General features: G+C 37.3%; 1 protein-coding gene across 6 annotated transcripts in view; it reads right to left on the bottom strand.

Moving 5' to 3' along the window:
- TJP1 (tight junction protein 1) overlaps window positions 1–27,020 on the bottom strand; it is a 121,077-nt gene that overhangs the window by 77,212 nt on the left and 16,845 nt on the right. For all 6 annotated transcript variants that reach the window (XM_054450550.2, XM_054450552.2, XM_054450553.2 and 3 more), the window contains exon 2: window positions 22,278–22,334. In XM_054450550.2, coding sequence (XP_054306525.1) covers window positions 22,278–22,334 — 57 coding nt within the window. The remainder of the gene's footprint in view (window positions 1–22,277; window positions 22,335–27,020) is intronic.

Raw genomic sequence — 27,020 nt, 5'->3', positions numbered from 1 at the left:
GCTGCAGGTAAGAATCACTTGGGAACAATTTCAAAACTGCTTGCTGATGCACGATCCTCAGTCTACACCAATTAAGCAAAAATGGAGAAGAGGAGTTGGTGGACTTCCTTAGCATGCAATGCCTTTGACTACAACTACAAACTTGCTTCCCAGCACCCCAGTCTTTGCTCTAAACCCACTTAAATACTGATTCCTGCTTAGGCAGATCATGCAATATCAAACTATGGCTTAACATCTCCTCTCTGCCTAGGATTTCCTTATTACCTTATCAATCTTGCAAGCTTCAGCTCATCTTTCAAAACCCAGGTTCCACGTCATCTCATTCATAAAACCACCCTTGGCTTTCACAGAAGTGGTCCATCCTGTACATGTGCTGGGGCACATGTACACACTTGTGCTACTTAACACGCAGCACCACAAGTAGCCTGGGTTATCAAGGCCCTATTTGGGAGGAAGTCACATATTTAAAATCGAAGGCTAACCTGGATTAAGCCCGCCAAACTTAACCTGCCTTCTTCATCGCTTACTTCTAGTTGATGTATTTTCAAATCCCCACTAGCAAGTCACATAGCAAATCTCCCATGAACTTCCTTATAGACAGCTTCTGAATGTGGGTCACTACAGTAACAGTTGCTGAAAGTTATTTCCAGGAACCAGCTGGCCGTTCTTGTCCACTTCAAGCTGATTAAGACCACCGACCCTTCAACTGGGCCTGCATGAATGCCCAAAGAGGTGACCGTTTGATGTCAGAGGGCCAAAACCTCCTTCCTCAGATCATGGTGATACTGCCATTTTTCACACATGCATTCTATGAAGAGCTGTATAACTTGACTACATGTATGCAGATCCTAACTAACTCACTTTTCCTTACCCCCAATCTCTCTTCCCCACACCTTGGAGAACCTTGGTACTCTATTCCAAAAACATCCTTAAAATCCCATCTTTGGAGAGGTGGGTTTGAGATTTGTTCTCCCATCTCCTCATTTGGCAGTCTTGTGAGTAAAATCTTTTCTCTTTGCCAAAACAAGTCATCACAGTGACTGGCTTGCTAGTTCAATATATTCGTATACATCTTTCAGCTCAATGCAATCCTGCAGAAGCCTGAAACAAAGTGGTTCACCAAGTCAGTGAACCTCAACAAGTATTTGATTGATTATTCAATTTAACTTTAATTCTATTTCCCTTTATAGAGACTCTTTTTTTAAACTAGCACTAATTAGAGCACTAAAAACAGAATTCTGGAAAAATTAGCAGCAATGACAGTATGCATGAAAGAATCTTCCTGAATAAAAACAGGCAGGTTGACTACGTAACAAACCAAGAATCCAAGTGCAACATTTACAACAAAACTAGGGGGTCAATGTATCCCCCCTGAAGTGCAAAATGCAACGAGGAGAGGATAAACAACCGGCTATGGAGACTTCCTTAGCATGTGAACAAAGTCATATTCTAAAACAAACAAACAAACAAAATCCTCCCCACCTCCTGCAAAAACAAAAACAAAAAAACAAAAACAAAAACAAAAAACCACCACAAATTACAGGCAAAAATGAGAAAAAGAAAACGATCAGAATCAAACCCTCTCTACCAGCAGTCCTCAACCTCTTTGGCACCAGGGACTGGTTTCTTTGAAGACAATTTTTCCACAGACCGGCAGGTGGAGGGGATGGTTTCGGGATGATCCAAGCACATTACATTTATTGTGTACTTTATTTCTATTATGATTACACTATAATATATGATGAAATAAACACAAAACTCACCATATTGTAGAATCAGTGGGAGCCCTGAGCTAGTTTTCCTGCAACTAGATGGTCCCATCTGGGGGTGATGGGAGACAGTGACAGATCATCAGGCATTAGATTCTCATAAGGAGTGTGCAACCTAGATCACTTGCATGCATGGTTCACAACAGGGTTCACACTCCTGTGAGAATGTGATGCCGCCACAGGAGGCAGCGCTCAGGCAGTAATGAGAGCAATGGGGGGTGGCTGCAAATACAGGTGAAGCTTTGCTCACTTGCCCCGCCGCTCACCTCCTACTGTGTGGCTCAGTTCCTAACAGGCCAAAGATCAGTACATCTCTGTGGCCTGGGGGATGGGGACCTCCGCTCTACATAAAGTTACTATACAATGGATACTGAGTAGCAGAATAACATCTCTGCAGACAATAAAAGTACGCCTGAAAGAAGGCTTAAAAGAGAGAGAGGATTAAAACTGTTATTAGCACAAGAAGGTACAAGACATGAAAGAATTAGAAAAAATGTAGAAATGAAGAAGAAGAATTCGAGACCAAATGTGAAATTTTAAAAAGTCATTTTAGATAGGAATATAAGACCAAAAAACATCTTAAGAGAAAAAGTAAAAACAAATCAACCTAACATCCTAACATTAAATCAACAATACATATGACATTAACAACATTACATACATTAACAACCTAACATCACAACAAAAAGAACTATAGGAACAAGAGCAAACCAACTCCAGAGCTAGCAGAAGACAAAAAATAACAAAAAGAGCTGAACTGAAGGAGCCAGGCACAAAACACCGTTCAAAAGACCAACGAATTCAGGAATTGTATTTTTGAAAAAAAAATCAGTAAGATAAACTATTAGCTAGACAAAGAATAGAGAAGATCCAAATAAACACAATTAGGACAAAGGGGATACCACTGACCCCACAGGAATACAAGTAACCATCCAGAGAATACTATGAACACCGCCATGCACACAAACTAGAAAATCTAGAAGAAACTGATAAATTCCTGGACAAACCCACTCTCCCAAGACTGAACCAGGAAGAAACTGAATCCCTGAACACACCAGTAACAAGTGCCAAAACTGAATCAGTAGTAAATAGCCTACCAACTAAAAAAGCCCCAGGACCAAATGAATTAATAGCTGCTCTACATGTACAAACAAGAGCTGGAACAATTTCTACTGAAACTATTCCAAAAAGCTGAAGAGGAGGAACAATACCCCAACTCATTCTATGAGGCCAGCATCATCCTGATACCAAAACCTGGCAAACACACAAAAATCAAAACTTCAGGCAAATTATCTTTGAAAACATATTGATGCAAAAATCTTCAACAAAATACTAGCAAGCTGAATCCAGCAGCATATCAAAAAGCTAATCCACCACAATCAAGTAGGCTTTATCCCTGGGATGCAAGGTTGGTTCAACATATGCAAATCATTAAATGTGATTCATTACATAAACAGAACTAAAGACAAAAACCACATGATTATCTTAATAGATGCAGAAATGGCCTTCAATAAACTTCAACATCCCTTCATGTTAAGAACTCTCAATAAACTAGGCATTGAAATTGAAGGAACACACCTCAAAATAGTAAGAGCTGTATATGACAAACCTACAGCCAACATCATACTGAATGGGCAAAAGCTGGAAGCATTCTCCTTGAGAACCAGCACAAGACAAGGATGCCCTCTCTCATCACTCTTACTCAACACAGTATTGGAAGTCCTGGCCAGAGCAATCAGGCAAGAGAAAGAAATAAAGGGCATCCAAATAGGAAGAGAGGAAGTTAAACTATCCCTGTTTGCAGATGACATGATTCTGTATCTAGAAAACCTCATGGTCTCAGTGCAAAAGCTCCTTAAGCTGATAAAATAACTTCAGCAAAGTTTCAGGATACAAAATCAATATACAAAAACCACTAGCATTCTTATAAACCAACAACAGCCAAGAGCCAAATCAGGAATGCAATTCATAGGGAACCAAAAAAGAGCTCGAAAAGCCAAGACAATCCTAAGCAAAAAGAACAAAGCTGGAAGCATTATGTTACCCAGCTTCAAACTAAACTACAGGGCTATGGTAACCAAACAGCATGATACTGTAACAAAGACAGACACACAGACCAACAGAACATCAGGGGGCCCAGAAATAAGGCCACACATATGACCATCTGATCTTCGACAAAGCTGACAAAAACAAGCAATGGGGAAAGGATTCCTTATTCTATAAATGGTGCTGGGATAACTGGCTAGCCATATGCAGAAGATTGAAACTGGAACCCTTCCTTATACCATACATAGAAATCAACTCGCTAATGACGAGTTAATGGGTGCAGCACACCAGCATGGCACATGTATACATATGTAACTAACCTGCACATTGTGCACATGTACCCTAAAACTTAAAGTATAATAATAATAAAAAAAAAAGAAAAAGAAATCAACTCAAAATGGATGAAAGACATCAATGTAAAACCCAAAACTATAAAAACCCTGGAAGACAACTCAGGCAATACCATTCCGGACACAGGAACTGGCAAAGATTGCATGACAAAGACGCCAAAAGCAACTGCAACAAAAGCAAAAATTGACAAATGGAATCTAATTAAACTAAAGAGCTTCTGCACAGCAAAAGAAACCATCAAAAGAGTAAACAGACAACCTACAGAGTATGAGAAAACATCTGCAAACTATGCATCTGACAAAGGTCTAGTAACCATCATCTATACACAATTTTACAAGGAAAAAAAACAACCCCATTAGAAAGTGGGCAAAGGACATGAACAGACACTTTTCAAAAAACAAAAAAAACAAAAAAAAAACAAAAAACATTGCCAATAATCATATGAAAAAATGCTCAACATCAGTAATCATCAGAGAAATGCAAACCGAAACCACAATGAGCAGCCGGGCGTGGTGGCTCATGCCTGTAATCCCAGCACTTTGGCAGGCTGAGGCTGGTGGATTACCTGAGGTCAGAAGTTCGAGGCCAGCCTGACTAACATGGTGAAACCCCATCTCTACTAAAAGTACAAAAATTAGCCAGGCGTGGTGGTGCATGCCTGTAATCCCAGCTATTTGGGAGGCTGAGGCAGGAGAATCGTTTGAACCCGGGAGGCAGAGGTTGCAGTGAGCCAAGATTGTGCCACTGCTCTCCAGCCTGGGCATAAAGAGCAAAACTCCATCTCAAAGAAACAAACAAAAACACAGAGCTATCATCTCACACCTGTCAGAATGGCTAATATTAAAAAAAGTCAAAAAAAAGTAACAGATGCTGGCAAGGCTACAGGGAAAAGGGACTGCTTATACACGTTGGGGAAGGCAGTATGGCAATTCCTCAGAGCTAAAAAGAGAACTACCATTCGAGCCAGCAATCCCATTACTGGGTATATACCCAAAGGAATATAAATCATTCTATCATAAAGACACATGCATGTATATGTTCACTGCAGCACTATTCACAATAGCTAAGATGTGGAATCAATCTAAATGCCCATCAATGGAAGACTAGATGAAGAAAATGTAGTATAACTATGCAGCCATAAAAAAGAACAAGATCATGTCCTTTGCAAGAACATGGGTGGAACGGGAGGTCATCATCCTTAGCAAACTAACGCAGAACAGAAAACCAAACACTGCATGTTCTCACTTATAAGCAGAAGCTAAATTATGAGAACACATGGACACAGACGGAACACACTGGGGACTACCGGAGGGTAGAGGGTGGGAGAGGAGCAGAGAAAGTAACTATTCGGTACTAGGCTTAGTACTAGGTGACGAAATAATCTGTACAACAAACCCCTGCGACACAAGTTTACCTACATAACAAATCTACACATGTACCCTGAACCTAAAATAAAAGTTTTTAAATAAACAAATAACATTTTTTAAAAAATGCCAGAGATTTTATAAAAAGGATTTGAGGAACATTACAAACACTAAAGACAAGCAAAAGAGGCATGATATATATGAACAGTAGGAGTCCCTAAAGAAGCAAATCAAAAAGAAGGGAAGAGAAAAATTAGTTAAAAAAAACAAAAAAAACTTTCCTGATACTATTTTTGAAAACATTGAAGCTAGGTACTGAAAGAGTTTACATCACTGTAAATATGTGAGTTACCTGAGAATATCAACTCAGGAGGACTAACACCAAAAATATATTTAAATGACTAAATTTTAAGAAAAAAGAAATAGCGACTCAAGGATTTTTTTTTTCTTTTGAGACAGAGTTTCGCTCTCCTCCTCCAGGCTGGAATGCCATGGCGTGATCTCGGCTCACTGCAACCTCTGCCTCCCGGGTTCAAGTGATTCTCCTGCCTCAGCCTCCCAAGTAGCTGTGATTACAGGTGCCCACCACCAAGCCTGGCTAACTTTTTTTTTGTATTTTTAGTACAGATGGGGTTTTGCCGTGTTGGCCAGGCTTGTCTCAAACTCCTGACCTCAGGTGATCCGCCCCCGGCTTCCAAAGTGTTGGGATTACAGGCGTGAGTCACCGCACCCAGCCGAGTCAAGGATTTTATATTCAACAAAACTGACCTTCAAGTACAAAAAAACACAAATAAACCAGTCAACATGCAAGAACACAGGAAATATTGTCTTTATGATCTCATCCTAAGGAATCTAATAGAGAGTAACATTCTGACAATCAAAATGACAAGAGATACATGGATAGGACTGGTGATAAGCATTACATATATACTGTACTTACCAAGATTAAACAAGGATTAAAAGGTTAAATGATGTAACAGCTCTATGATCTAGATACGGTAAAAACCATTTTAAAACAGAGAAATAAATGATAGCATGTGCAAAAAAAATTTTTTACCGTTTCCAGTAATCAAAGTTGACAGAGGTAGATTACTCTGAAGCAATAATATGCTCTCTGTATTAGACTTCCTAAGAGACTATCATGGTACCTTCCCAAGGGGTTTTCAAAAGAAATGGAAAACGTGCCATTTTTTTCTCATCTACCTTTAACGTACAAATTGTATAGTTCTGCCAAGATAGTTGATTTTTAAAAGTATATTTACATGAGAAAATGTACAAGATAACTTTTAGCTTCTGGGGATGGAAGAAAGAGCATCAAAGACTTGCCGTATTTCAAACTTTTGAAACCTTAAGCAACCATGAGCAGCAATAACTTCTGTGTTTATATGTCTATGCCTGGCTAGACAACTGAATTTACGTTAGAACTTGGAAACAGGGTCCCGGAATTTTTTCAGTTACGTGTCCTGTTTTACTGGACACTAGCCATGCCCATTCCTTTACATATAATTATGACTGCTTTTGCACTGAATAGTTCCAACAGGGACCTTGTGGTACACAAAGTCAAGCTATTTACAATCTGGCCTTTCACAGAAAAGGTCTGCCCACCCACTGGTTAAAGTATTTCTTGGTTCCTTAAAAAAAAAATTCCTGAAAGTTGCTCCCGTTTCACAAATAACTGCTTAATTTATTCACCAAAGATTCCTCTCTGTTCCTATTGAATATGCCCAATTACTTACTTAAGGATTCCACTTGTTGCCTTTTATTTTATTCTCCCATTTTTCCACATCAGGCTTGTACAATCAGCTAACTTATAACTTTCCTCACTAATTCTAGTCTTACTTTTCTCCTCTTATTCTTCCCATTAACCTTTCAGTGGAATTTCAATAACATTCAATGGAACCTGTTCTAGCCATTTGTTTTCACAGTGGCCACTGAGATCACAGAATTTGAAAACCAGACGGAGCCCCAGCAATTGTCTGTTCCAGCTCCCTTCTTACAGCTGAAGTCAGCAGGCCTGGGTCCTGTGTGTCTCTATACTACTTGCCAATCATGACCTTATGTAAGACCTCCATAGATTTGAGTTTCCTCATCTGAATAAGAGAGATTTTAATGTTATCAACTTTAATATACTTTGATTCCATGGGGGTCCCAAGAGATTTAAAGGCCTCTTCAAAATTAGTTAGTGGTAAGCCCAGATTAGAAGTCACAAGACCCAAGCACTGCAGATTTTCTACCAACTTGGTAGTTCTCAAAATGTTGTTCAATCTTCTATGACTGCCAGATTGACTCGTTTTTTTTTTTAACAGTTATGTCCCTTGGCTAGTCAAATTGTGTGTGTCTTCCTGTTTATTCTTACTCTCATTCTTTTAGTTCTGATTCCCAAGTCATAGTTTTCATTTCTCATTCCTGTTCCATTTTCTTATTTCCAGCTTCTTACAGAATACCTCCAATTCCCCTTCTTTAAGACTGTCATTTTCCCTATAAAATTAGCCTCACCACCAATGTTCTAAACACTCATTGGCTCCTCCCTTGCCAAATTACCTACCCTTTATTTTATTTACTTTATTGCATGTATAGAGAGATCTTTGTTTAGTTTATGTGAATTACATGAGTTCTTAATTTCAGAAATTATGTTCCATAAACTTTTTGTTTTTTAGAGACAGGGTCTCACTCTGTTGCCCACAATGGAGTGCAGTGGTGCAATCACAGCTCACTGTAACCTCAAACTCCTGGGTTCAAGTGATCCTATCGCCTCAGCCTCCTGAAGTAACTGGGACTACAGGTGGACACGACTATGCCTGGCTAAATTTTTTTGGGGTGTGTAGAGACAGGGTCTCACTATGTTGCCTCCACTGGTCTTGAACTCCTGGCCTAGAGTGATGCTCCTGCCTTGGCCTCCCAAAGTACTGGAATTACAGCTGTGAGCCACTGTGCCAGCCACATTTAAAAACTGTAAATTAAACCTGACATATAAATGGAAAGAGCACTGTATGCTGAGTCCAAACCTGGGTTCAAGTTCTCACTCTTAAGGGGCATTTTACTAGACCTTTCTGAGACTTACATTACACTTCACATGGTTAACACCTACTTCACAAACAAATATAATGAAGGGTCTGAAAAACTTATAATGCACTAAGTACAAACAATAGCCTTCTACCAGATAAAGGGAGTGTATCTTAAATTACATGTTTGCTTCAGCTTAAATACTTTATCAGATAGCAGTCTGGAGCTGCTTGACAGATAAAATTCTTTTTATCACTTTACTGATATATAATTCATATATCGTAAATTCACTCTTTAAAGTGTATGATTCAATGGTTTTTAGTATGTAGATAGTTGTAACCATCACTGGTTACAAATGGTGCCAGGACAGTTGGTTAACCACATGCAAAATAATGAATTTGGACCCCTACCTCACAACATCTACAAAAATTAAGTTTAAAGAACCATAGGTCTAAGTATAAGAGCTTAAACTCTAAACCTCTTTGAAGAAAACACAGGAATAAATCTTCATGACCTGAGTTAGGCAACAGCTTATTGAATATGATGTCAAAAGTATAAGCAACAAAAGAGTAAACACATACATTGGACCCCATCAAAATTTTCTAACATTTTCACCACCCTAAAAAGAAACTCTGCACTCTTTAGCCATCATCTCTCAATCCCCTAGCCTCATCAACCACTAATATAACTCTCTATTCACCTATTCTGAATACTTCTTATAAATGGAATCACATAATATATGTTCTTTCATGACTGGCATCTTTCACTTAGCATAATGTTTTCAAGGTTCATCAATGTTGTGGCATGTATCAGTACTTCAGTTCTTTTTATTGCTAAATAATATTCCATTCTATGTATATATCATAATGTTTATTCATTATTCATCAGCTAATAGCCAGATCTATTATGAATAATGGTGCCATTAACACTCATGTGTAACTTACTATGTAGACATTTGCTTTCACTTCTCTTGGATGTATACCTATGAGTGGAATTGCTATGTCCCATAATAATTCTATGAGGAACTCTCAAACTGTTTTCTACAGCAGCTGCACCATTTTACAGTCCTATCAGCAATGGACAAAGGTTTTAATTTATCCACGTCCTTGCCAACATTTATTGTCTTTCTGAGTACAGCCATCCTAGTGGGTGTGAAGGGGTATTTCACTATACGTTTTGATATACATTTCCTTGAAGGCTAATGATATTGAACATCTTTTCATGCGTTTATTGCACATTCATACATCTTCTTTGAGGAAATACCTATTCAAATCATTTGCTATTTTTCAACTGATCTGTCTTTTTATTGTTCAGTTATAAAAGTTCTTTATATATTCTAGAAACAAATCCCTTATCAGATGTATGATTTGCAGGTATCTTTTCCCATTCTGTGGAATATCTTCTCACTTTCTTGATGGTGTCCTTTGAAGCACAAAAATTTCTAATTTTGATGGGGTCCAATGTTACCTGTTTTTCCTTTTGTTGCTTATACTTTTGACATCATATCCAATAAACCATTGCCTAACCCAGGTCACGAATAATTATTCCTGTGTTTTCTTCAAAGAGGTTTAGAGTTTAAGCTCTTATACTTACACCTATGGTTCATTTAAACTTAATTTTTGTAAATCTTGTGAGGTAGGGGTCCAAATTCATTATTTTGCATGTGGTTAACCAGCTGTCCTGGGTCTGTTAATGACTGTTCTTCCCTCCAGTGCATTGCCTTGGCACCCCTGTCCCAAGTTTACCTCTTATGCAATCACCTCCCTAGTTTAAACACTCACTAGCTCACCCTTAAAATTATCTGACTAGTTTCCTTGCTTTCTATACTCATCTTTTAATACTTTAGTATACAAATATTTAATCTTTTACATAATTCTATTTTAGAAAATGAAAAAGCAGAGTAATGACGAGCAGCTCTTTTCTGAGGAATTCACTTCATTTCTCAAAGAATTAGAAAAATGTATGCATTTTCTAAGGGAGAGTATCTGAAAGCTGAAAAGGTGTGGGTGTGTTACAGCAGCAGGAGAGGTGAACACATGCGGTTACCATCTGAAGCTACACACCTACACTAATACGATAAGCATAAGACATGTGACTATTAAGCACTTCAAATATGGCTAGTGTTACCTAAAAGGTGCTGACATTGAAAAGTGAACAATTTTGTAAGATCAACTGATCCATTTTTAAACTTATCACATGTTGAAATATATTTTGTACATACTAAATAAGACCTATTATAAAGTTAATTTCACCTTTTTTTTTTTTTTTTTTTTTTTTACAGTTTTTAATAGGAAGACTAAAAAACTTAAATTTACATATGTGGTTTATATTATACTGCTACCGGGCGGTGCTGTTGTAGACCTCCCAAGAGTGACTTTATTCAACATGGTTGGTGTCCTAGGGAATTAAGTTTTTTGGGGCAGAACTAGGTACCAAGCACTAAGGAGATAGAAAACTGACTTAAGATTTCCAACCCTTGTGAAAGTTATAATGTAGTAGGAGATGGGGTAAACAACTATCTGATGTACATATTCAACTGTCACTGAGGACCAGTAGAGAGATCAGAATCCATGAGGACGTAAATTCTGCCTGTTTTTTTCTGATACAATTCCAGGGCCTACAAGAGTGCAACAGTGCTTGGCATACAGTGGAACACCAAAAAATTACTTAAGTCTTTAAGAATGAATAGGGTTTCAATGGTTTCTAGAAACATAAGATGAAGAAAGTACCTTCTGGAAATACAAATGAAAGAATGAAGCATATATTATTCTAGACAGTAAATAGCAGAAAATGTTAGGTTCTCATCAATTAAATGGCTTTTTTATAACATTACCTCCAACTTTCATAAAATTGACTGTCAGATGTCAAAGAATATGGATTTGTGTTTATTTGGCAATACAGAGTATCTATACTCCAGGTTACTGCCAAACAAATACAGTTTCAAATTATCCCCCCTTCACTTACTACCACTGCCAAAAGCCCACTTGCTCACCTCAGAATAAGCTTTCTCATTCCTCTGTGAGTGTTTCCTAAAAGTGGGATGCCAGAGGCTACAGCCCTCCATTTCAAACTGAAGCCTATTTAAAATACATGTTAGGGATCCCAGCCCAGACAAACTGAGTAAGAATCTCTGATGGGCAGGGACTGTGCAGTTGATCGCTCTTTACAATAAAACCTGGAGAGCCACTGCTCTAATCAGCGGTCAGCACACTATGGCCCACAGTTGGAACACAGCCACATTCATTTGTTTGCCTGTTGTCTATGGTTGCTTTTACAATACGGCTGCAGGGTTGAGTAGTTTTGACAGAGATTTATGGTCTGCAAAGCCTAAAATACTTATTTACTATCTGGCTCTTTATATAAATACTTTGCTGACCCTGCTCTTGATAGTCTAAATTTTATTCGGCATCATCTTAGAACACCAAAAGACTAAGACAGTTGAAAGTACCGTTCTGTAGCCTCAGAGAATGAAGTCAATTAAGTTATGCTTTGGCATAACTCTCTCAGCTCGCACTGGCAAGACTTTTTCATTGTCCAAAGATTTTAAAAATGTTTTTATTTTTAATTATAGTAAATAGTATTGTATATATTTATGGGATCCACATCATACATTTTGATACAAGTATAATGTGTAACGATTAAATCAGGGTAACTGGGATATTCATAACCTCAAGTATTTATCATTTCTTTGTTGTTATGAACATTCAATTCCACTCTTCTAGTTACTGTGAAATATATAATAAATTAACGATAGTTGCCCTATTGTGCTACTAAACACTATATCTTACTCCTTCTCACCATATTTTTGCACCCATTAGCCAAGTCTTCTCCATCCCTACTTCCTCACCACCCTTCCTGGTCTCTGGTAACCATCATTCTACTCTCTGTCTCCATGAGTTCATTTTTCTTTTTTTTTTTTACTTCCCGCATGAGTAAGAAAATGTGGTATTGGTCTTTCTATGCCTGGCTTATTTCATTTAACGTAATGTCCTCCGGTCCCATTTATGTTGTTGCAAATGACAGGATTTCATTATTTTTTATGGTTGAATAATATTCCATGGAGCATATTTACATTTTCTTCACCCCTTCATCAACTGATGGACACTTAACGTTGATTCTATATAACTTGGCTATCACGAATAATGCTGCAATAAACATGGGAGTGCAGTTATCCCTTTGATATACTCGTTTCCTTTTTTTTTTTTTTTTGAGACGGAGTCTCACTCTGTCACCAGGCTGGAGTGCAATGGCGTGATTTCGGCTCACTGCAATCTCTGCCTCCCGGGTTGAAGCAATTCCCCTGCCTCAGCCTCCTGAGTAGCTGGGACTACAGGTGCACACCACCACATCTGGCTAATTTTTTGTATTTTAGTAGAGATGGGGTTTCTCCATTTTGGTCAGGCTGATCTTGAATTTTTGACCTCAGGTGATCTGCTCACCTTGCCCTCCCAAAGTGCTGGGATTACAGGCATGAGCCACCGCGCCCAGGCCTTTCTTTGGGATATATACTCAGCAGTGGAAATGCTGGATCATATGGTTGCTCTATTTTTAGTTTTTGAGGAGCCTCCATAATATTTTTTTTTTTTTTTTTTTTTTTTGAGACACAGTCTGGCACTGTTGCCCAGGTTGAGTGCAGTGCAGCAATATAGGCTCACTCTAAGTTCCACCTCCCAGGTTCACGCCATTCTCCTGCCTCAGCCTCCCGAGTAGCTGGGACTACAGGCGCCCGCCACCACGCTCGGCTGGTTTCACTGTGTTAGCCAGGATGGTCTCGATCTCCTGACTTCATGACCCGTCCACCTCGGTCTCCCAAAGTGCTGGGATTACAGGTGTGAGCCACCATGCCCAGCCTCCATACTATTCTTCATAATGACTGTACTAGTTTACATTCCTATCAACAACGTATAAGACTTCTCTTTTTTCTGCATGCTCACTAGCATTTGTTATTGCCTGTCTCTTTGATAAAAGCCATTTTAACTGGGATGAAATATTTCATTATACTTTTGATTAGTATTTCTCTGATTAGCGATGTTGACCATTTTTTCATATACCTGTTGACCATTTACCCATATGTCTTCCTGAGAAACATCTATTCAGCTCTTGTGCTTCAGATCTTTTGCCCATTTTTAAATTGGATTTCTTTTTCCTATCGAGTTGTTTCAGCTCCTTATATATTCTGGTTATTATCTCTTGTCAGCTGGGTAGTTTGCAAATATTTTCTTCATTCTGTGGGTTGTTTCTTCATTTTGTTGACTATTTGTTGTGCAGCAGCTTTGAGCCTGACGTGATCCCACTGTCCACTTTGTTGTGGCTGCCTGTTCTTTGGAGGTCACACTCAAGAAACCTTAGCCCAGACCAATGACCTTTAGTGTTTCCCAATGTTTTCTTCTAGTAGTTTCATAACTTCAGGTGTTTAATCCATTTTGATTTGTTTTAGTGTATGGCAAGAAATAGGGGTCCAGTTTCATTCTTCTGCATGTGGATGTCCAGTCTTCCCAGCACCATTTATTGCAGACTATCCTTTCCCCAGTGTTCTTGGTGACTTTGTTGAAAATGAGTTGGAGGTAAATGTGTGGATTTTTTTCTGGGCTCTCTATTCTGTTCCACTGGTCTTTGTCTGTTTTTGTGCCAGCACCATGCTATAACTCTGGAGTATAATTTGAAGTCACATAATGTATGTAATGTGATTCCTTCAATTTTGTTCTTTTTGCCCAGGATTGCTTTGCCTACTCTGGGTCTTTGTGGTTCCACAAAAATTTTAGGATTTTTTTTCCAATCCTAAAACATTCTTCTGTGAAGAATGTCACTGGTGTTTTAACAAGGGTTGCAATGAATCTGTAAATTCCTTTGGGTAGTGTGGACATTTTAACAACACTGATTCCAACAATACTGAATCCATGACCATGGAGTATCTTTCCACTTTTTGGTGCCCTCTTCAATATCTTTCATCAGTGTTTTATAGTTTTCATTGTAGAAATCTTTCACTTCTTTGGTTACGTTTATTCCTAGGTATTTTATTTTATTTTATTTTATTTTATTTGTAGCTACTGGAAATAAGATTATTTTGTTGGTTTATTTTCCAGATTGTTTGCTCTTGGCATACAGAAATGCTGCTGATTTTTATATGTTGATTTTGCATCCTGCAATTTTACTAAACCTCAGTTCTAACAGTTTTCTAGTAGAGTCCTTAGGTTTTTCTAAATTTAAGATACTATTGTCTGCAAACAAGGGTAATCTAAATTTTTCCTTCCAATTTGGATGCCTTTTCTTTTCTTCTCCTGTTTAATTGCTCTGGCTAGAACTTCCAGTACCATGTTGAAGAAAGGTGGTGAAAGTGGGCTTCCTTGCCTTCTTCCAGATCTTACAAGGAAAGGCTTTCAGATCCCCCCCGCATGATACTAGCTGTGGGTTTATCTGTCTGTGGCTTTTATTGTGTTGAGGCATGTTCCTTCTACATCCAGTTGAGTTTTTATCATGAAGAGATGCTGAATTTTACTGAATACTTTTTTGGCATCTATAGAAATGGACATATGGTTATGTCCTTCATTCTTTTGATGTGATGTATCGCATTTACAGATCTGAATATGTATTAGGTGGTTCTCACATTGCTATAAAGAAATACCTGAGACTGGGCAATTTATATAAAAAAAAGAGTTCATTTGCTCACTATTCTGCAGGTTGTATAGCAAGCATGACAGCATCTGCTTGGCTTCTTGGGAGGCCTCAGGAAATGCATAATCAGGGCAGAAGGCAACAGGGGAACACACATGGCCAGAGTAGGAGAAAGACAGAGAGCAGGGAGGTTTAAACAACCAGATCTCATGAGAACTCACTCACTATATAGTAGCAAGGGGAGATGGTGCTAAACCATTCATGAGAACTCCACTCCTATGATCCAATCACCTTCCACCAGGCCCCTCCTCCAACACTGGAGATTACAATTCAACATAAGATCTGGGCAGGGACACAAACAAACCATATCAGAGTATGCTGAACCATCCTTGCATCCCTGGGATGAATCCCACTTGATTACAATGAATGATCTTTTAAATATGTAGATGAATTTGGTTTGAGGATTTTGCATCTCTGTTCAAAGATACTGGCCTGTAGTTTTCTTTTTTTGTTGTGTCTTTGTCTGGTTTTGGTACCAGGGAAAATACTGGCCTTTGGAATGAATTTGGAAGTATTCTCTTCTTAGCTTTTGTGATATAATTCTTCTTTAAATGTCTGGTAGAGTTCAGCAGTGAAGCCATCAGGTCCTGGGCTTTTCTTTGATGGGAGACTTTTTATTACTGCTTGCACTGAAAATATTTCTTAATTCAAAAAACCAAAAACAAACAAAAAACAACCAAAAAACCATTCCTGGAGGGATGGCTGGTGAGGACTTTGATTTTGTCATAGTCTCTCTGTGATGAGGCTCAGAGGAAACCCAGCTGTTTTTCTAGTACAACAGTTAGCATATTCAACAACCAAAGAATTGTGAGTTATATACCTCTCTTATCTCTATGTATCTTCTGATGACATTTTCTGGGCTGCCCTCTCATGGCAAAAAAATAACTGAGGCACAGAAAGAAGCCAGGTACAAAATGGAACCTACACTAATCATCTAAAACGGCATTAACATAACAGACCTGCCTGAGCCATTACCTACCACAGTGAATTGGTATGACACTTCTAACAAGGTCAGAAAAATCAGATTCTGTTTTCTTAATATTGAGGATCTTTCCCACTTTCCCGGAGCTAATGAGACACAGGTCTGTGGCAAATACATTTAGTATTTTCCTACACATGAATTCCTAACAAAACCAAGCAAAAGCATACAAAAGGAAACATACTTTAGCTAATTTAAAGGTGTCTTATGTTATTTTGCTTATTGAAAAAACTGAAAAGGTAGTAGGGAAAAGATGTAATGTGGTAATAGCAAATTGCACCTGTGGTCTCTAATGAATAATCTCGCTTCTAGTAAAAAAACTATCAAAAGAGCTTAAACTCAAGGTAAACAAAAGGGTGAAAAATATTAAAATAAGAGCAGAAATCAATGAAACAGAAAACAGAATAAAGAACATCAATGAAAACAAAAGTAGGTATTTTGAAAAGATCAATAAAATTGTCAAACCTCTAGCCAGACTGACCAAGAAATAAGACACAAATTACCAATATAAATAATGAAACAAAACAAAACAAAACAGCATTATAGAACCATCCAAAATTAAAAATAAGGGAATATTATGAACAACGTTATGCTCATAATTTTAACAACTTACATGATAAAGACAAATATTTTGAAAGATACAAACTACCAGTCAGGCATGGTGGCTCACGCCTGTAATCCCAGCACTTTGGAAGGCTGAGGTGGGAGGACTGCCTGAGTTCAGGAGTTCAAGACCAGCCCAGCCAACCTGGTGAAACACTGGCTCTACTAAAAACACAAAAACTAGCCAGGCTGGTGGCGCATGCTTACAGTCCCAGCCACTCGAGAGGCTGAGGCAGGAGAATCGCTTCAACCCCAGAGGTTGCCGTGAGCCGTGATGGTACCACTGCACTCCAGCTTGGGTGATACAGCAAGACTCTGTCTCAAAAAAAAAAAAAGGATACAAACTACCAAAAAAAAACAAAACAAACTGTAACAAGGAAGAAATACATAACCTGAATATTCCTACATAAAATTAAAGAAACTGAATTTGTAATGAAAACCCTTCCCACAAAGAAAACTCTAGCACCAGGTAACTATACTAGTGAATTCTAACAAATATTTAAGAAAAAAAATAAAATCAATTGTACATGAACTCTACCAGAAACCACAAAAGGAAGGAACACGTCCCAACTCCTTGTTTTGAGGTATAGCTTTTCCATGATACCAAAACCAGATACAAACAGTGTTAAAAAAAAGTACTGACCAATAAAACAAGAATCTTCACAAAACATCAGCAAATCAATCCGGCAATATCTAGAATGGGTAACATGTAACAATCAAGTAGAATTTATCTGAGGAATGCAAGGCTGTTCAACAAACAACAAGAAATCCACCATATCAACAGATTAAGAAGAAAACCCATATAATCCCAGTCATACACGCAAAAAAAAAAGCACTGACAAAATTCAACTTTCATTCATGATTAAAAACAACCACCAATGGCAAAACAGAAATACAAGGGAACTTCCTTAACCTGATAAAAGGCATCAAACCAAAAAAACACTTACTGGTGAAAGACAGCTTTTACCCAGTATTAGGAGTAAGGTAAGTATGCCTGCTCACCATTCCTAATTAACAACATCCTGAAAGTCCAAACTAGCGCAATAAGGCAAGAAAAAGAAATAAAGAGCATTCAAAAGGAGGGAAAAAAACTGCCTCTATACACAGATGACATGACTGCCCACACATAGGAAAACACCCAGGAATCTAAACAAGAAAGTTCCTACAACTAGTAATTTTAAGACTGCAAAGTTGCTATAAAAAACAAAAAACAAAAAACAAAAAACCTGCATTTCTACACAGTAACAAGGAACAATCAAATATTGAAATAAAAAAAAAAACTATTTACAATAGCACCAAGAAACATGAGATATTTAACTATAAACCTAACAAAATGTGTGCAGGATCTATTCGCCAAAAACTACAATACATTAAAGAAATAAAACAATGAGGAGATAATATTATATTCATAGTTTGGAATATTCAATATTGTTAAAATGTTAATTCTCCCCAATGATTTGTAGATTCAAATGCAATCCCAGTAAAATCCCAGCAGTTTTATTTTCTTTGAGGGAAGGAAGATAAAAGTTGACAAAATTATTCTAAAATTTATACAGAAAGGCAAAGGAGCTAGAATAGCCAAAATAATTTTAAAAAGTATTTGGAGGATTTGCCTTACCTGATTTCTACATTTAATATAAAGCTACAGTAATCGATGCAGAAGTAACTGGTAAAAAGGCAGACACACAGATCAATAGACCAGACAAGGGAGTCCAGAAATATTATGGTCAACTGATTTTTGACAAAGGGAGAAAGGCAATTAAATGGACAAAGTATAATCTTTCAAACAAAATGGTTCTTCAAAATAAACACTGGACATCTGTATGAAAAAAAAAATCTCTCTGCCTGTGTCTCATGGCACAAACAGAATTTAACTGAAATAAAACTTTTAAAGGAAAACAGAGGAAAAATTATTCTTGATTTTGGGTTTGGCAAAGATTTCTGAGATACAAAACCAAAAACATGATTGATAAAAGCAAAAATTAACAAACTGGACTTTATCAAAAATTTTTCTTTCTTTCTTTTTGAGACAGAGTCTTACTCTGTCTCCCAGGCTGGAGTGCAGTGGCACGATCTCAGGTCACTGCAACCTCTGCCTCCTGGGCTCAACTGATTCTCCTGCCTCAGCCTCCCGAGTAGCTGGGACTACAGGCACATGCCAACACTCCCGGCTAATTTTTGTATTTTTAGTAGAGACAGACTTTCACCATGTTGGCCAGGCTGGTCTCAAATTCCTGGCCTCAAGTAATTCGCCTGCCTTGGCCTACCAAAGTGTTGGGTTTACAGGCTTGAGCCACTACACCTGGCCAGAGCTTTACCAAAACTTAAAGCATGTACTGCAAAAGACACTGTCATTAAGAGAAAGAAAAGGCAAATCACAGAATGGGAAAAAAATATTTACAAAATAATACCTGATAAAGAACCTGCACCCTGAATACGTGGGAAAAAAAAAACAAAAACAAACAAAAAAAAACCTCTCCAAACTCAGTAACTTCTGTGTACCAAAAAGAATAATCACAGAGTAAAAAGGCAATCCATGGAAAGAAAAAAAAATATTTGCAAATCATATATTTAACAACTGGTTAATATCCAAAATATATAAAGACTACTGTAACTCAACAACTAAAAAACAAGCAACATAGAGCTTAAAAATGGGCAACAGTCTTGAATACGTGAAGTCTATGTTGTATTTTGCCACAATTTTATAAAATCTCAATAATAAGAAAAACCCAATTAAAAATGGGCAAAAGGTTTGAATACATTTTACCAAAGATATATGCACAACAAATGAGCACATCAAGAGATCATTAGAGATTAGCAAACTAAAAACCACGTGCGATACCGCTAGGTACCCACTGAATGGCAATTGGTCTTGCTCTGTTGCCCAGGATGGAGTGCAATGGCGCGATCTCGGCTCACTGCAACCTCCATCTACTGGGTTCAAGTGATTCTCCTGCCTCAGCCTCCCAAGTAGCTGGGACTACAGGCGCCTGCCACCACATCCGGCTAATTTTTGTATTTTTAGTAGACGGGGTTTCACCATGTTGGCCAGGCTGGTCTCAAACTCCTGGCCTCGGGTAATCCACTAGCCTCTCCCTCCCAAAGTGCTGGGATTATAGGTGTGAGCCACTGTGCCCAGCCTTTTTTTTTTTTCTTTTCTTTCTAAATCCGACAATACGGATTGAGTATCCTTTACCTGAAATGCTTGGGACCAGAAAGGTTTCAGATTTCAAATGTTTTGGATTTGGGCATATTTGCGTTATATTTACCAGTTCGGCACCCATAATCTGAAAATCCAAAATTCAGAATGTTCCAACGAGCATTTCCTTTAAACATGACATCATCACTCAAAAAGTTTTGAATTTTGCATTTTAGATTTCAGATTTGGGATGCTCAACCCGTATCAAGTGCTGATGAGGATACACAACTAATGGAGCTCTTATACACTGCCAGTGGTGGTGTTAGATGGTATAGAGAGTTTGACCATTTCTTTAAAACTTAAATAATTACCATGGGACCTACAGCAAGTCTTTTCCCAAGTATTTACCCAAAAGAAATAAAAAGTTATGTTCATACAAAAAACTGTACACTAGAGGTTTGTTCATAATCAGTGGAAACTGTAAAACACAAATATACCACAACTGCAGAATGAATACACAATTATACATTCATACAATGAAATGCTACTCTGCAATAAGAAAAACTACTGATAGAGTAACATCATGGAGAAATCCCAAATGCATTAGGCTAAGTGTAAGAAGTCAGCCTCAAAAGGCTACATGTTGTATGAGTCCATTTACATGACATTCTAGAAAAGGCAAAAATGTACAAAAAGAAACCATATCATTGGTTAAGTGGAGGTGAGGGGACTGGGATGATTACAAATAGGTGTAAGAGAAAGTTTTTGTATTGAAGTTGTCTTGTATTTTAATTGTGGTGGTTACACAACTGTATATGCTTGTCAAAACTCAGAACTGTAAGGGTCAATTTCACTGTATGTAAATTATACCAATAAAAACAATAAAAGTCTTAATAAAAATAAATGTAATGTGATAAAAAAAATACCAAATCTTTGACATCGCCACTAGTCATAAGAAGTTATTTTACATGTGTAATCATATGTATCTGATTTAAATATGCTACCTATCAATACATTTCAAACAAAGGAAGGCCACATTGCAGGTTTATGAAAGTTAAGGTTAGTATTATATAATGATTTCCTTCACCATTTAATAATGAAACATTAAAAAGTTGACTGTAGCTTATCAGAATTTTTTTTTTGAGAGGGAGTCTTGCTCTGTTGCCCAGACTGGAGTGCAGTGGCATGATCTCGGCTCACTGCAAGCTCTGCCTCCTGGGTTCACGCCATTCTCCCACCTCAGCCTCCCAAGTAGCTGGGACTACAGGCGCCCACCACCACACCTGGCTAATTTTTTTGTATTTTTAGTACAGACAGGGTTTTACCATGTTATCCAGGATGGTCTCAATCTCCTGACCTCGTGATCTGCCTGCCTCAGCCTCCCAAAGTGCTGGGATTACAGGCATGAGCCACCACACCCAGCCAAAAACCACTATTTTTTAATAATTAATTTACCCATTATCTACTATGTGCAGATCCAAACATTCGTGAGATAATCGGGGCAGAGTCCAGGAACATGATTCTTTCCCCTTTCCATCTTCCTAATAATGGATATAGCTGGTAGAAACAGTAAGTGTAAAGTGCAAGGCCAGTATTTAAATATTCTCTCTTTCCATACATTCTCTAAGAAAGGGAGTAATCAGTAGATTCAGCTCTCTTGAAAGAGAGGAAAGAGAATTTTGAGAGACACTTAACTTTACAAATTGGTAAAGCATGAACTGGTGTCAATTTGTTCCATTTTAAACTTGTGAAAACCAAGGTTTTCGAAGGTGACTGAATCACTTCCCCATTTCTAGAGAGAAAGTAGAACTAGAATTCAAACTGATAGCAGTCTCACTTCGGACAAAGTTCTTAGTCCCACCAAGTAAGAACTCATCTCTTACTACTACTCATCTCTCTTCTCGCATCTGCAATTGTTTAAGCAACAGCTTGGGTCAACATGTTTGAAATCAATTAAGTATCTTTTAGGATTTTATTATGCATACAACCCTGGTTTAATTTCAAACTTCATTCCCACAATGGATGCATATATACTCAGAAAGGTTGAAGCAGTTTATAATAATTTATACTAATGTACAGAATCTTTTATCTGATCACTCAAAATTTTAAAAAGCAAATCACTTTTTAAGTCAGGAATAAAAACAGCAAATACTCAAAAAGATATATGAAAAAGTAATCATGCTCACTTTTGACCTTAATAAAAAATTATTGTAACTCTAATTTTAAACAAAAGAATATAGAAAAAGCTTCCTCCTCCCTCTGGCTTCCTGACATCTGGCTTTCCTCTATTGTTTTCAAAGCTGCCAGTATCCTGAGTTATACACAGATTATTTACTGCAACACAAACTTACCCTGTGAAGCGTCACTGTATGTTGTTCCCATATAGCTGTTTCCTCCATTGCTGTGCTCTGATAAAGGAAAAGAAAAACAAATCATTTACCTTTTAAGAAAATGTCCTTAATAAGGTGAGCAAGAACATCCAACAATTCAGCACACTGAAATACCAAAATTCACACTGTTAATATTAGAGATACTCTGAAAGGACCTTAATAATTATGGAAAGTTTTTTGTTTGCTTTTAAGAGACAGGAAACGACACACAGGAACTTCCTTTGTTTTTAACTTAATTTGGACAGCTGCTCTATATTCATTTCATGCAAGCTGAAATCAGTATTCAAGCTAATTCTGCAACTTTATACTTAGAAAAGAATAAAAGAGCGGTATTATCTTAAAATATCTAATGGTACGTAAATATTTAAAAGCATCTCTTACGTTTTACAAAGGAAGGGAAAGTTAAATGCCTCTGAACACAGTAATTATAAATATACATGTTACAAGAAAACAGATAAAACCATTAATAGGTTTGGCAAATGGCTGCTTTAACATCACAAACATGACTACTCTAACTAGTTTCAGTTTTGCTACAGAATTACCTACTCAAGCTTCATTCATAACCAAAAGAAAAAGAACAGCTTTTCTAGTATATGTATCACACACGTAGACACACACAAGAAACAAAAACAAAAAAGAACAATCTCTCAAACTCCCCCAAGAATCATCATAAAATAAAAGCAATAAGAGCTCCAATACAGGTCCTACCCAAATTATAGTGTACTTCAGTTTTACCTCCTGTCATGAGCGTCTCAATAGAGAGGAAAATAAATTATTATCTAAGGCAGGGGTGTCCAATCTTTTGGCTTCTCTGGGCCACACTGAAAGAAGAAGAATTGTCTTGGGCCACACATAAAATACACTAACACTAGTGAAGGCTGATAAGCTTAAAAAAAAATTGCAAAAAAAAATCTCATAATGTTGTAAGAAAATTTACGAATTTGTGTTGGGCCGCATGCGACCTGTGAACCACGGGTTGGACAAGGTTGATCTAAGGAATTAGCAGTAAGGAATTCAAAATAAATTTCTTTTAAATGGGGTTAATTGCTCTAGGAGACTTAAAATATTTCAGTCTCTCTTAATGTTACCATTTTATGAAATTGGGACTCCTAAAATGTATTTACAAGTAAATTTTAAAAAGATTCTTCAGAGTTATCAAAAGGTAGAGTAAAAAGGGAGAAGGCTAAGCCTGACACTCTCAGACCACTAGTCACCCATTACTATAAACGCCTATTTCATAAGTGAGGTCTGTTTTCTCTTACTGCTGTCATTAGCATCATGAGAATATGCCTATCAAGGTGCCATGGGCCCATTCTCTCCTTTCCCACAGAGACTTTAATTGAAGATTAATGCCATTTTAGAAAGTAAGTCCCTATAAAGAAAGCTTGCTTCCCTAAATTCAAAGCAACTAGATTATCCTGCCAGATGAATAAGAGAGGAGAGAGAAAGGATCTCTCTGTTCACTCCCATAGATAAGAACTGCCAACCTCACCAGCATTTGTTTCAATCTTCCAATGAAGTGCAGCAAAACCTCCCTTTAATGAGACCTCCACTGGAAACAAAGCTGTTTTTTTTTTTAAACAAACACTGACCGGGATAATGCATTAAAAAAAAAAAAAATTCTTCCATCAATGAGAAGCAACAATAGTATGAGTAAATCAGCTAAACATCAACAGTCCCACTAACATACACATGATAAAAGTATCTGCAAGAGTTGCCAGTTTGTCCAATCTCAGCTGATATTAAGAATGAGAACTGCTTGCATAGCTCTCAGCTCATCTTTTCTTGATCTATTTCATTAACCACTGACATTGTTTTACTGCCTTTTTAATATTTTTCCTATCAGTCCAAATGGCAAGTGATGTGATAACATGCACTTAACTCTCTTTGATAACATACTCTATGGTATGAAACAGTTCATCATCCTCTCTAAGGTCTTAATGAACACAGTTTTCCATTTTGTAAGAAGATGTTAATCAAATGGGAAAATTTATTTAACATTAAGGGGGGAGCAGGTTGTAAAACAGCATGTACATGGTTATCCTAATTTTGTTTAAACATTAGTAGGGAATAAAGGTTCTAAGGATAAACAAAATGTTAACACTGTTTATCACCTTCAAAGTAAAGGGACTGTGGGAGACATTTTTCTATCAGGTGTTTTATCTTCCTGCTTTCCTTTCTCCATTCCCCATCAGAACAAACTGGCAATGTATTTTAAACCATATTCACCAAATCGCATTCCTATTTGACATTTCGAATACAGACAGTCCCTGACTTAGGATGGGTCAACTTGATTTTCTGACTTTACGATGGTACCCATACAACCATTGTTTTTCATTTCCACTACAGTATTCAAGAAATTATATGAGATATTCAACACTTTATCGTAAAATAAGCTTTTGTGTTAGATAATTTTGCCCAACTATATGCTAATGTTAAGTGTTGTGAGAGCATGGTTAAGGTAGGCTGGGCTAAGCTTATGATACGGGGTAGGTTGGATGTATTAAATGCATTTTTGACTTAAAATATTTTCAACTTATGATGAGTTTAATCAGGACATTGTTCTAAGTGAGCTGAGAAGCATCTGTATCTGTTTTTCACATGGCTTTTTAGGAAAATCAAATAATGTTTAAGAGGATTAATGTTCTTATTGTTAATTATAAAAAATGTTTATTCTCCTGTTAGTAAGCAATCTATACATTAAGGTCTTAACGTACAATCTCCAGGAGGAGTGCAGTAAGACAAACTTACTTTGTACAAGGGAGAAGACTAAAATACTAAAACATAATTGCTCTCACCATTCCACATCAAAATCAATATAGTTTTTCTTTGGAGGACTGGAAAAGTACACATCTCAAAAAACTTCTGTTAAACATCAATTATAGCTTGATTTATCTGAAGGAAGACCTATGTAGAAGAAAGTAATTGAGAATGAAACATCAAAAGAAGTGGTTAGGCTCTTGACCAGCCACTAAACCAACTTAATTCATAATATAAGTGAGTTACTATGTTTTACCACTCGTTATTTAAAAAAAAAAAAAAAACAGAAAAATATATTCCTAGTTTAAATCATGGACCATGTCATCTCTCTCCATTCTCTAGCCTTTCATTTGCTTCTGTGGCAAAAGTAGCAAATTCTATCCATAGTTGTTTATATAACCAGGCAGTCCTGATGAGGAGTTCTGAATGAACTGAGGAATCGAAGGATGAACAAACACGTAAATACGTAATAATGCAAATACAGTAAAATGATAATGGTAGAATCTTAGTGGTTGGGATTCAGGTATCCATGGCAAACTTCTTTCAATCTTGTTATGTGTTTGAAAGTGATCATAATAAAATGCTGGGGAAAAACTAAGAAATCCTTCTAGTAAATCACTCAGAAATCAAAGCTAAAATTGATATAAAACATTTTTAGTACCAGTAAATTTATTAACCACTATTTTCATGAGCATTCCATAAAGAAAAAATGTTCACTAATGACTGAGAATTTTGATGCGTTAGAAAAGCAACGGGTGTGGAGGTTCCTTTGGAAGAATACCTAAGAAACGCATGGCTTCTGGAGTGGAGAAAGGAAAACCAGGTAGGAGGAGTCTCACTTTTCACTGGGAGCCCTTTGCACTTTTTCACTGGAAGCCCTTTGCACTTTTAATCACATTCATCTATTACTTATCAAATTATTTTTAAAACTTAATATCCTTATTGTAAACTTGCTTGTCATTTTCTCATTTCAAATATGCACAAGGGATAATTGCATAACTTGCACAAAAAGCTTCTGGTAAATTACCAGTCTCAGGCTCAAGACATTTAGGCTTGTAGGAGATCAAGGGGAAAATGTATTACTCCTCTAAGCATGATTCTAGCACTACCATTCCCTAAGTAACTCAGACAGATGCTGGTAAACAGGAAATGAACTAGACCAGGCATAAGGAGACCAGAGCCGAAAGGTATCATCAACTAGAAACGTGATCTTAATTTTCCTCACCTATACAACTAGGGAAATGGGTGAAATTATCTCAAATGAAAAGACTTTTCTAGCTCCAAAATTCTATTAGACTATAATTCCAATGAACAGGCTACAAATTCAATAATTAGTGAAGCACTGCAGGCATCAAAAGTGACTGCAATTCATGGTTGCTGGATTCTGAGTTCTGCGCACATTTCTAAGTCAGCATCAACTGACTAGAATCACAATTTCTGAACAAGCAAAAAGCTGTATTTCAGAATCTGCCAAGAGTTTGTTTAGTTTCTTTGTTCTAAGCTCCAGCTGGCAAAGACACTACTCAGATCACCAACTCTGAAGGGCTTCCTGCCAAAACTTCAGATCCCAGTTCTAGGCAGTTTCACTGTCCTTTAGGACTGATTACTGAATGGGGAAAGATAGGAGGGCACAATAACTGACAAGACAGGATGAGCCTATAACTGGGAGAAGAAGAAATCCAAGAGAGAAGATATAAAGAACACTCCAAATGAAGAACTCCTTAACACTATCTAAATACACAGCCAGTTAAATTTTACTATCCTTATGGCTGTAATTTCAAAACCAATCCATGTATCATTCATTCATTCATTCAACAAACATGTATCAGACATGGTAAGTGTTGGGGAGGCCAAAAATAGGTCCCTCTCCCTCCCTAGGGGCTCAAAGCAGCAGCTGAGAACACTAAATGGTATTTAGGTTGATGCAAAAATAACTGCAGCTTT

Source organism: Pongo pygmaeus, chromosome 16 (genome assembly GCF_028885625.2).
Source record: "Pongo pygmaeus isolate AG05252 chromosome 16, NHGRI_mPonPyg2-v2.0_pri, whole genome shotgun sequence".
Taxonomy (NCBI): domain Eukaryota; kingdom Metazoa; phylum Chordata; class Mammalia; order Primates; family Hominidae; genus Pongo; species Pongo pygmaeus.
This window is presented reverse-complemented; position numbering and strand designations above follow the sequence as displayed.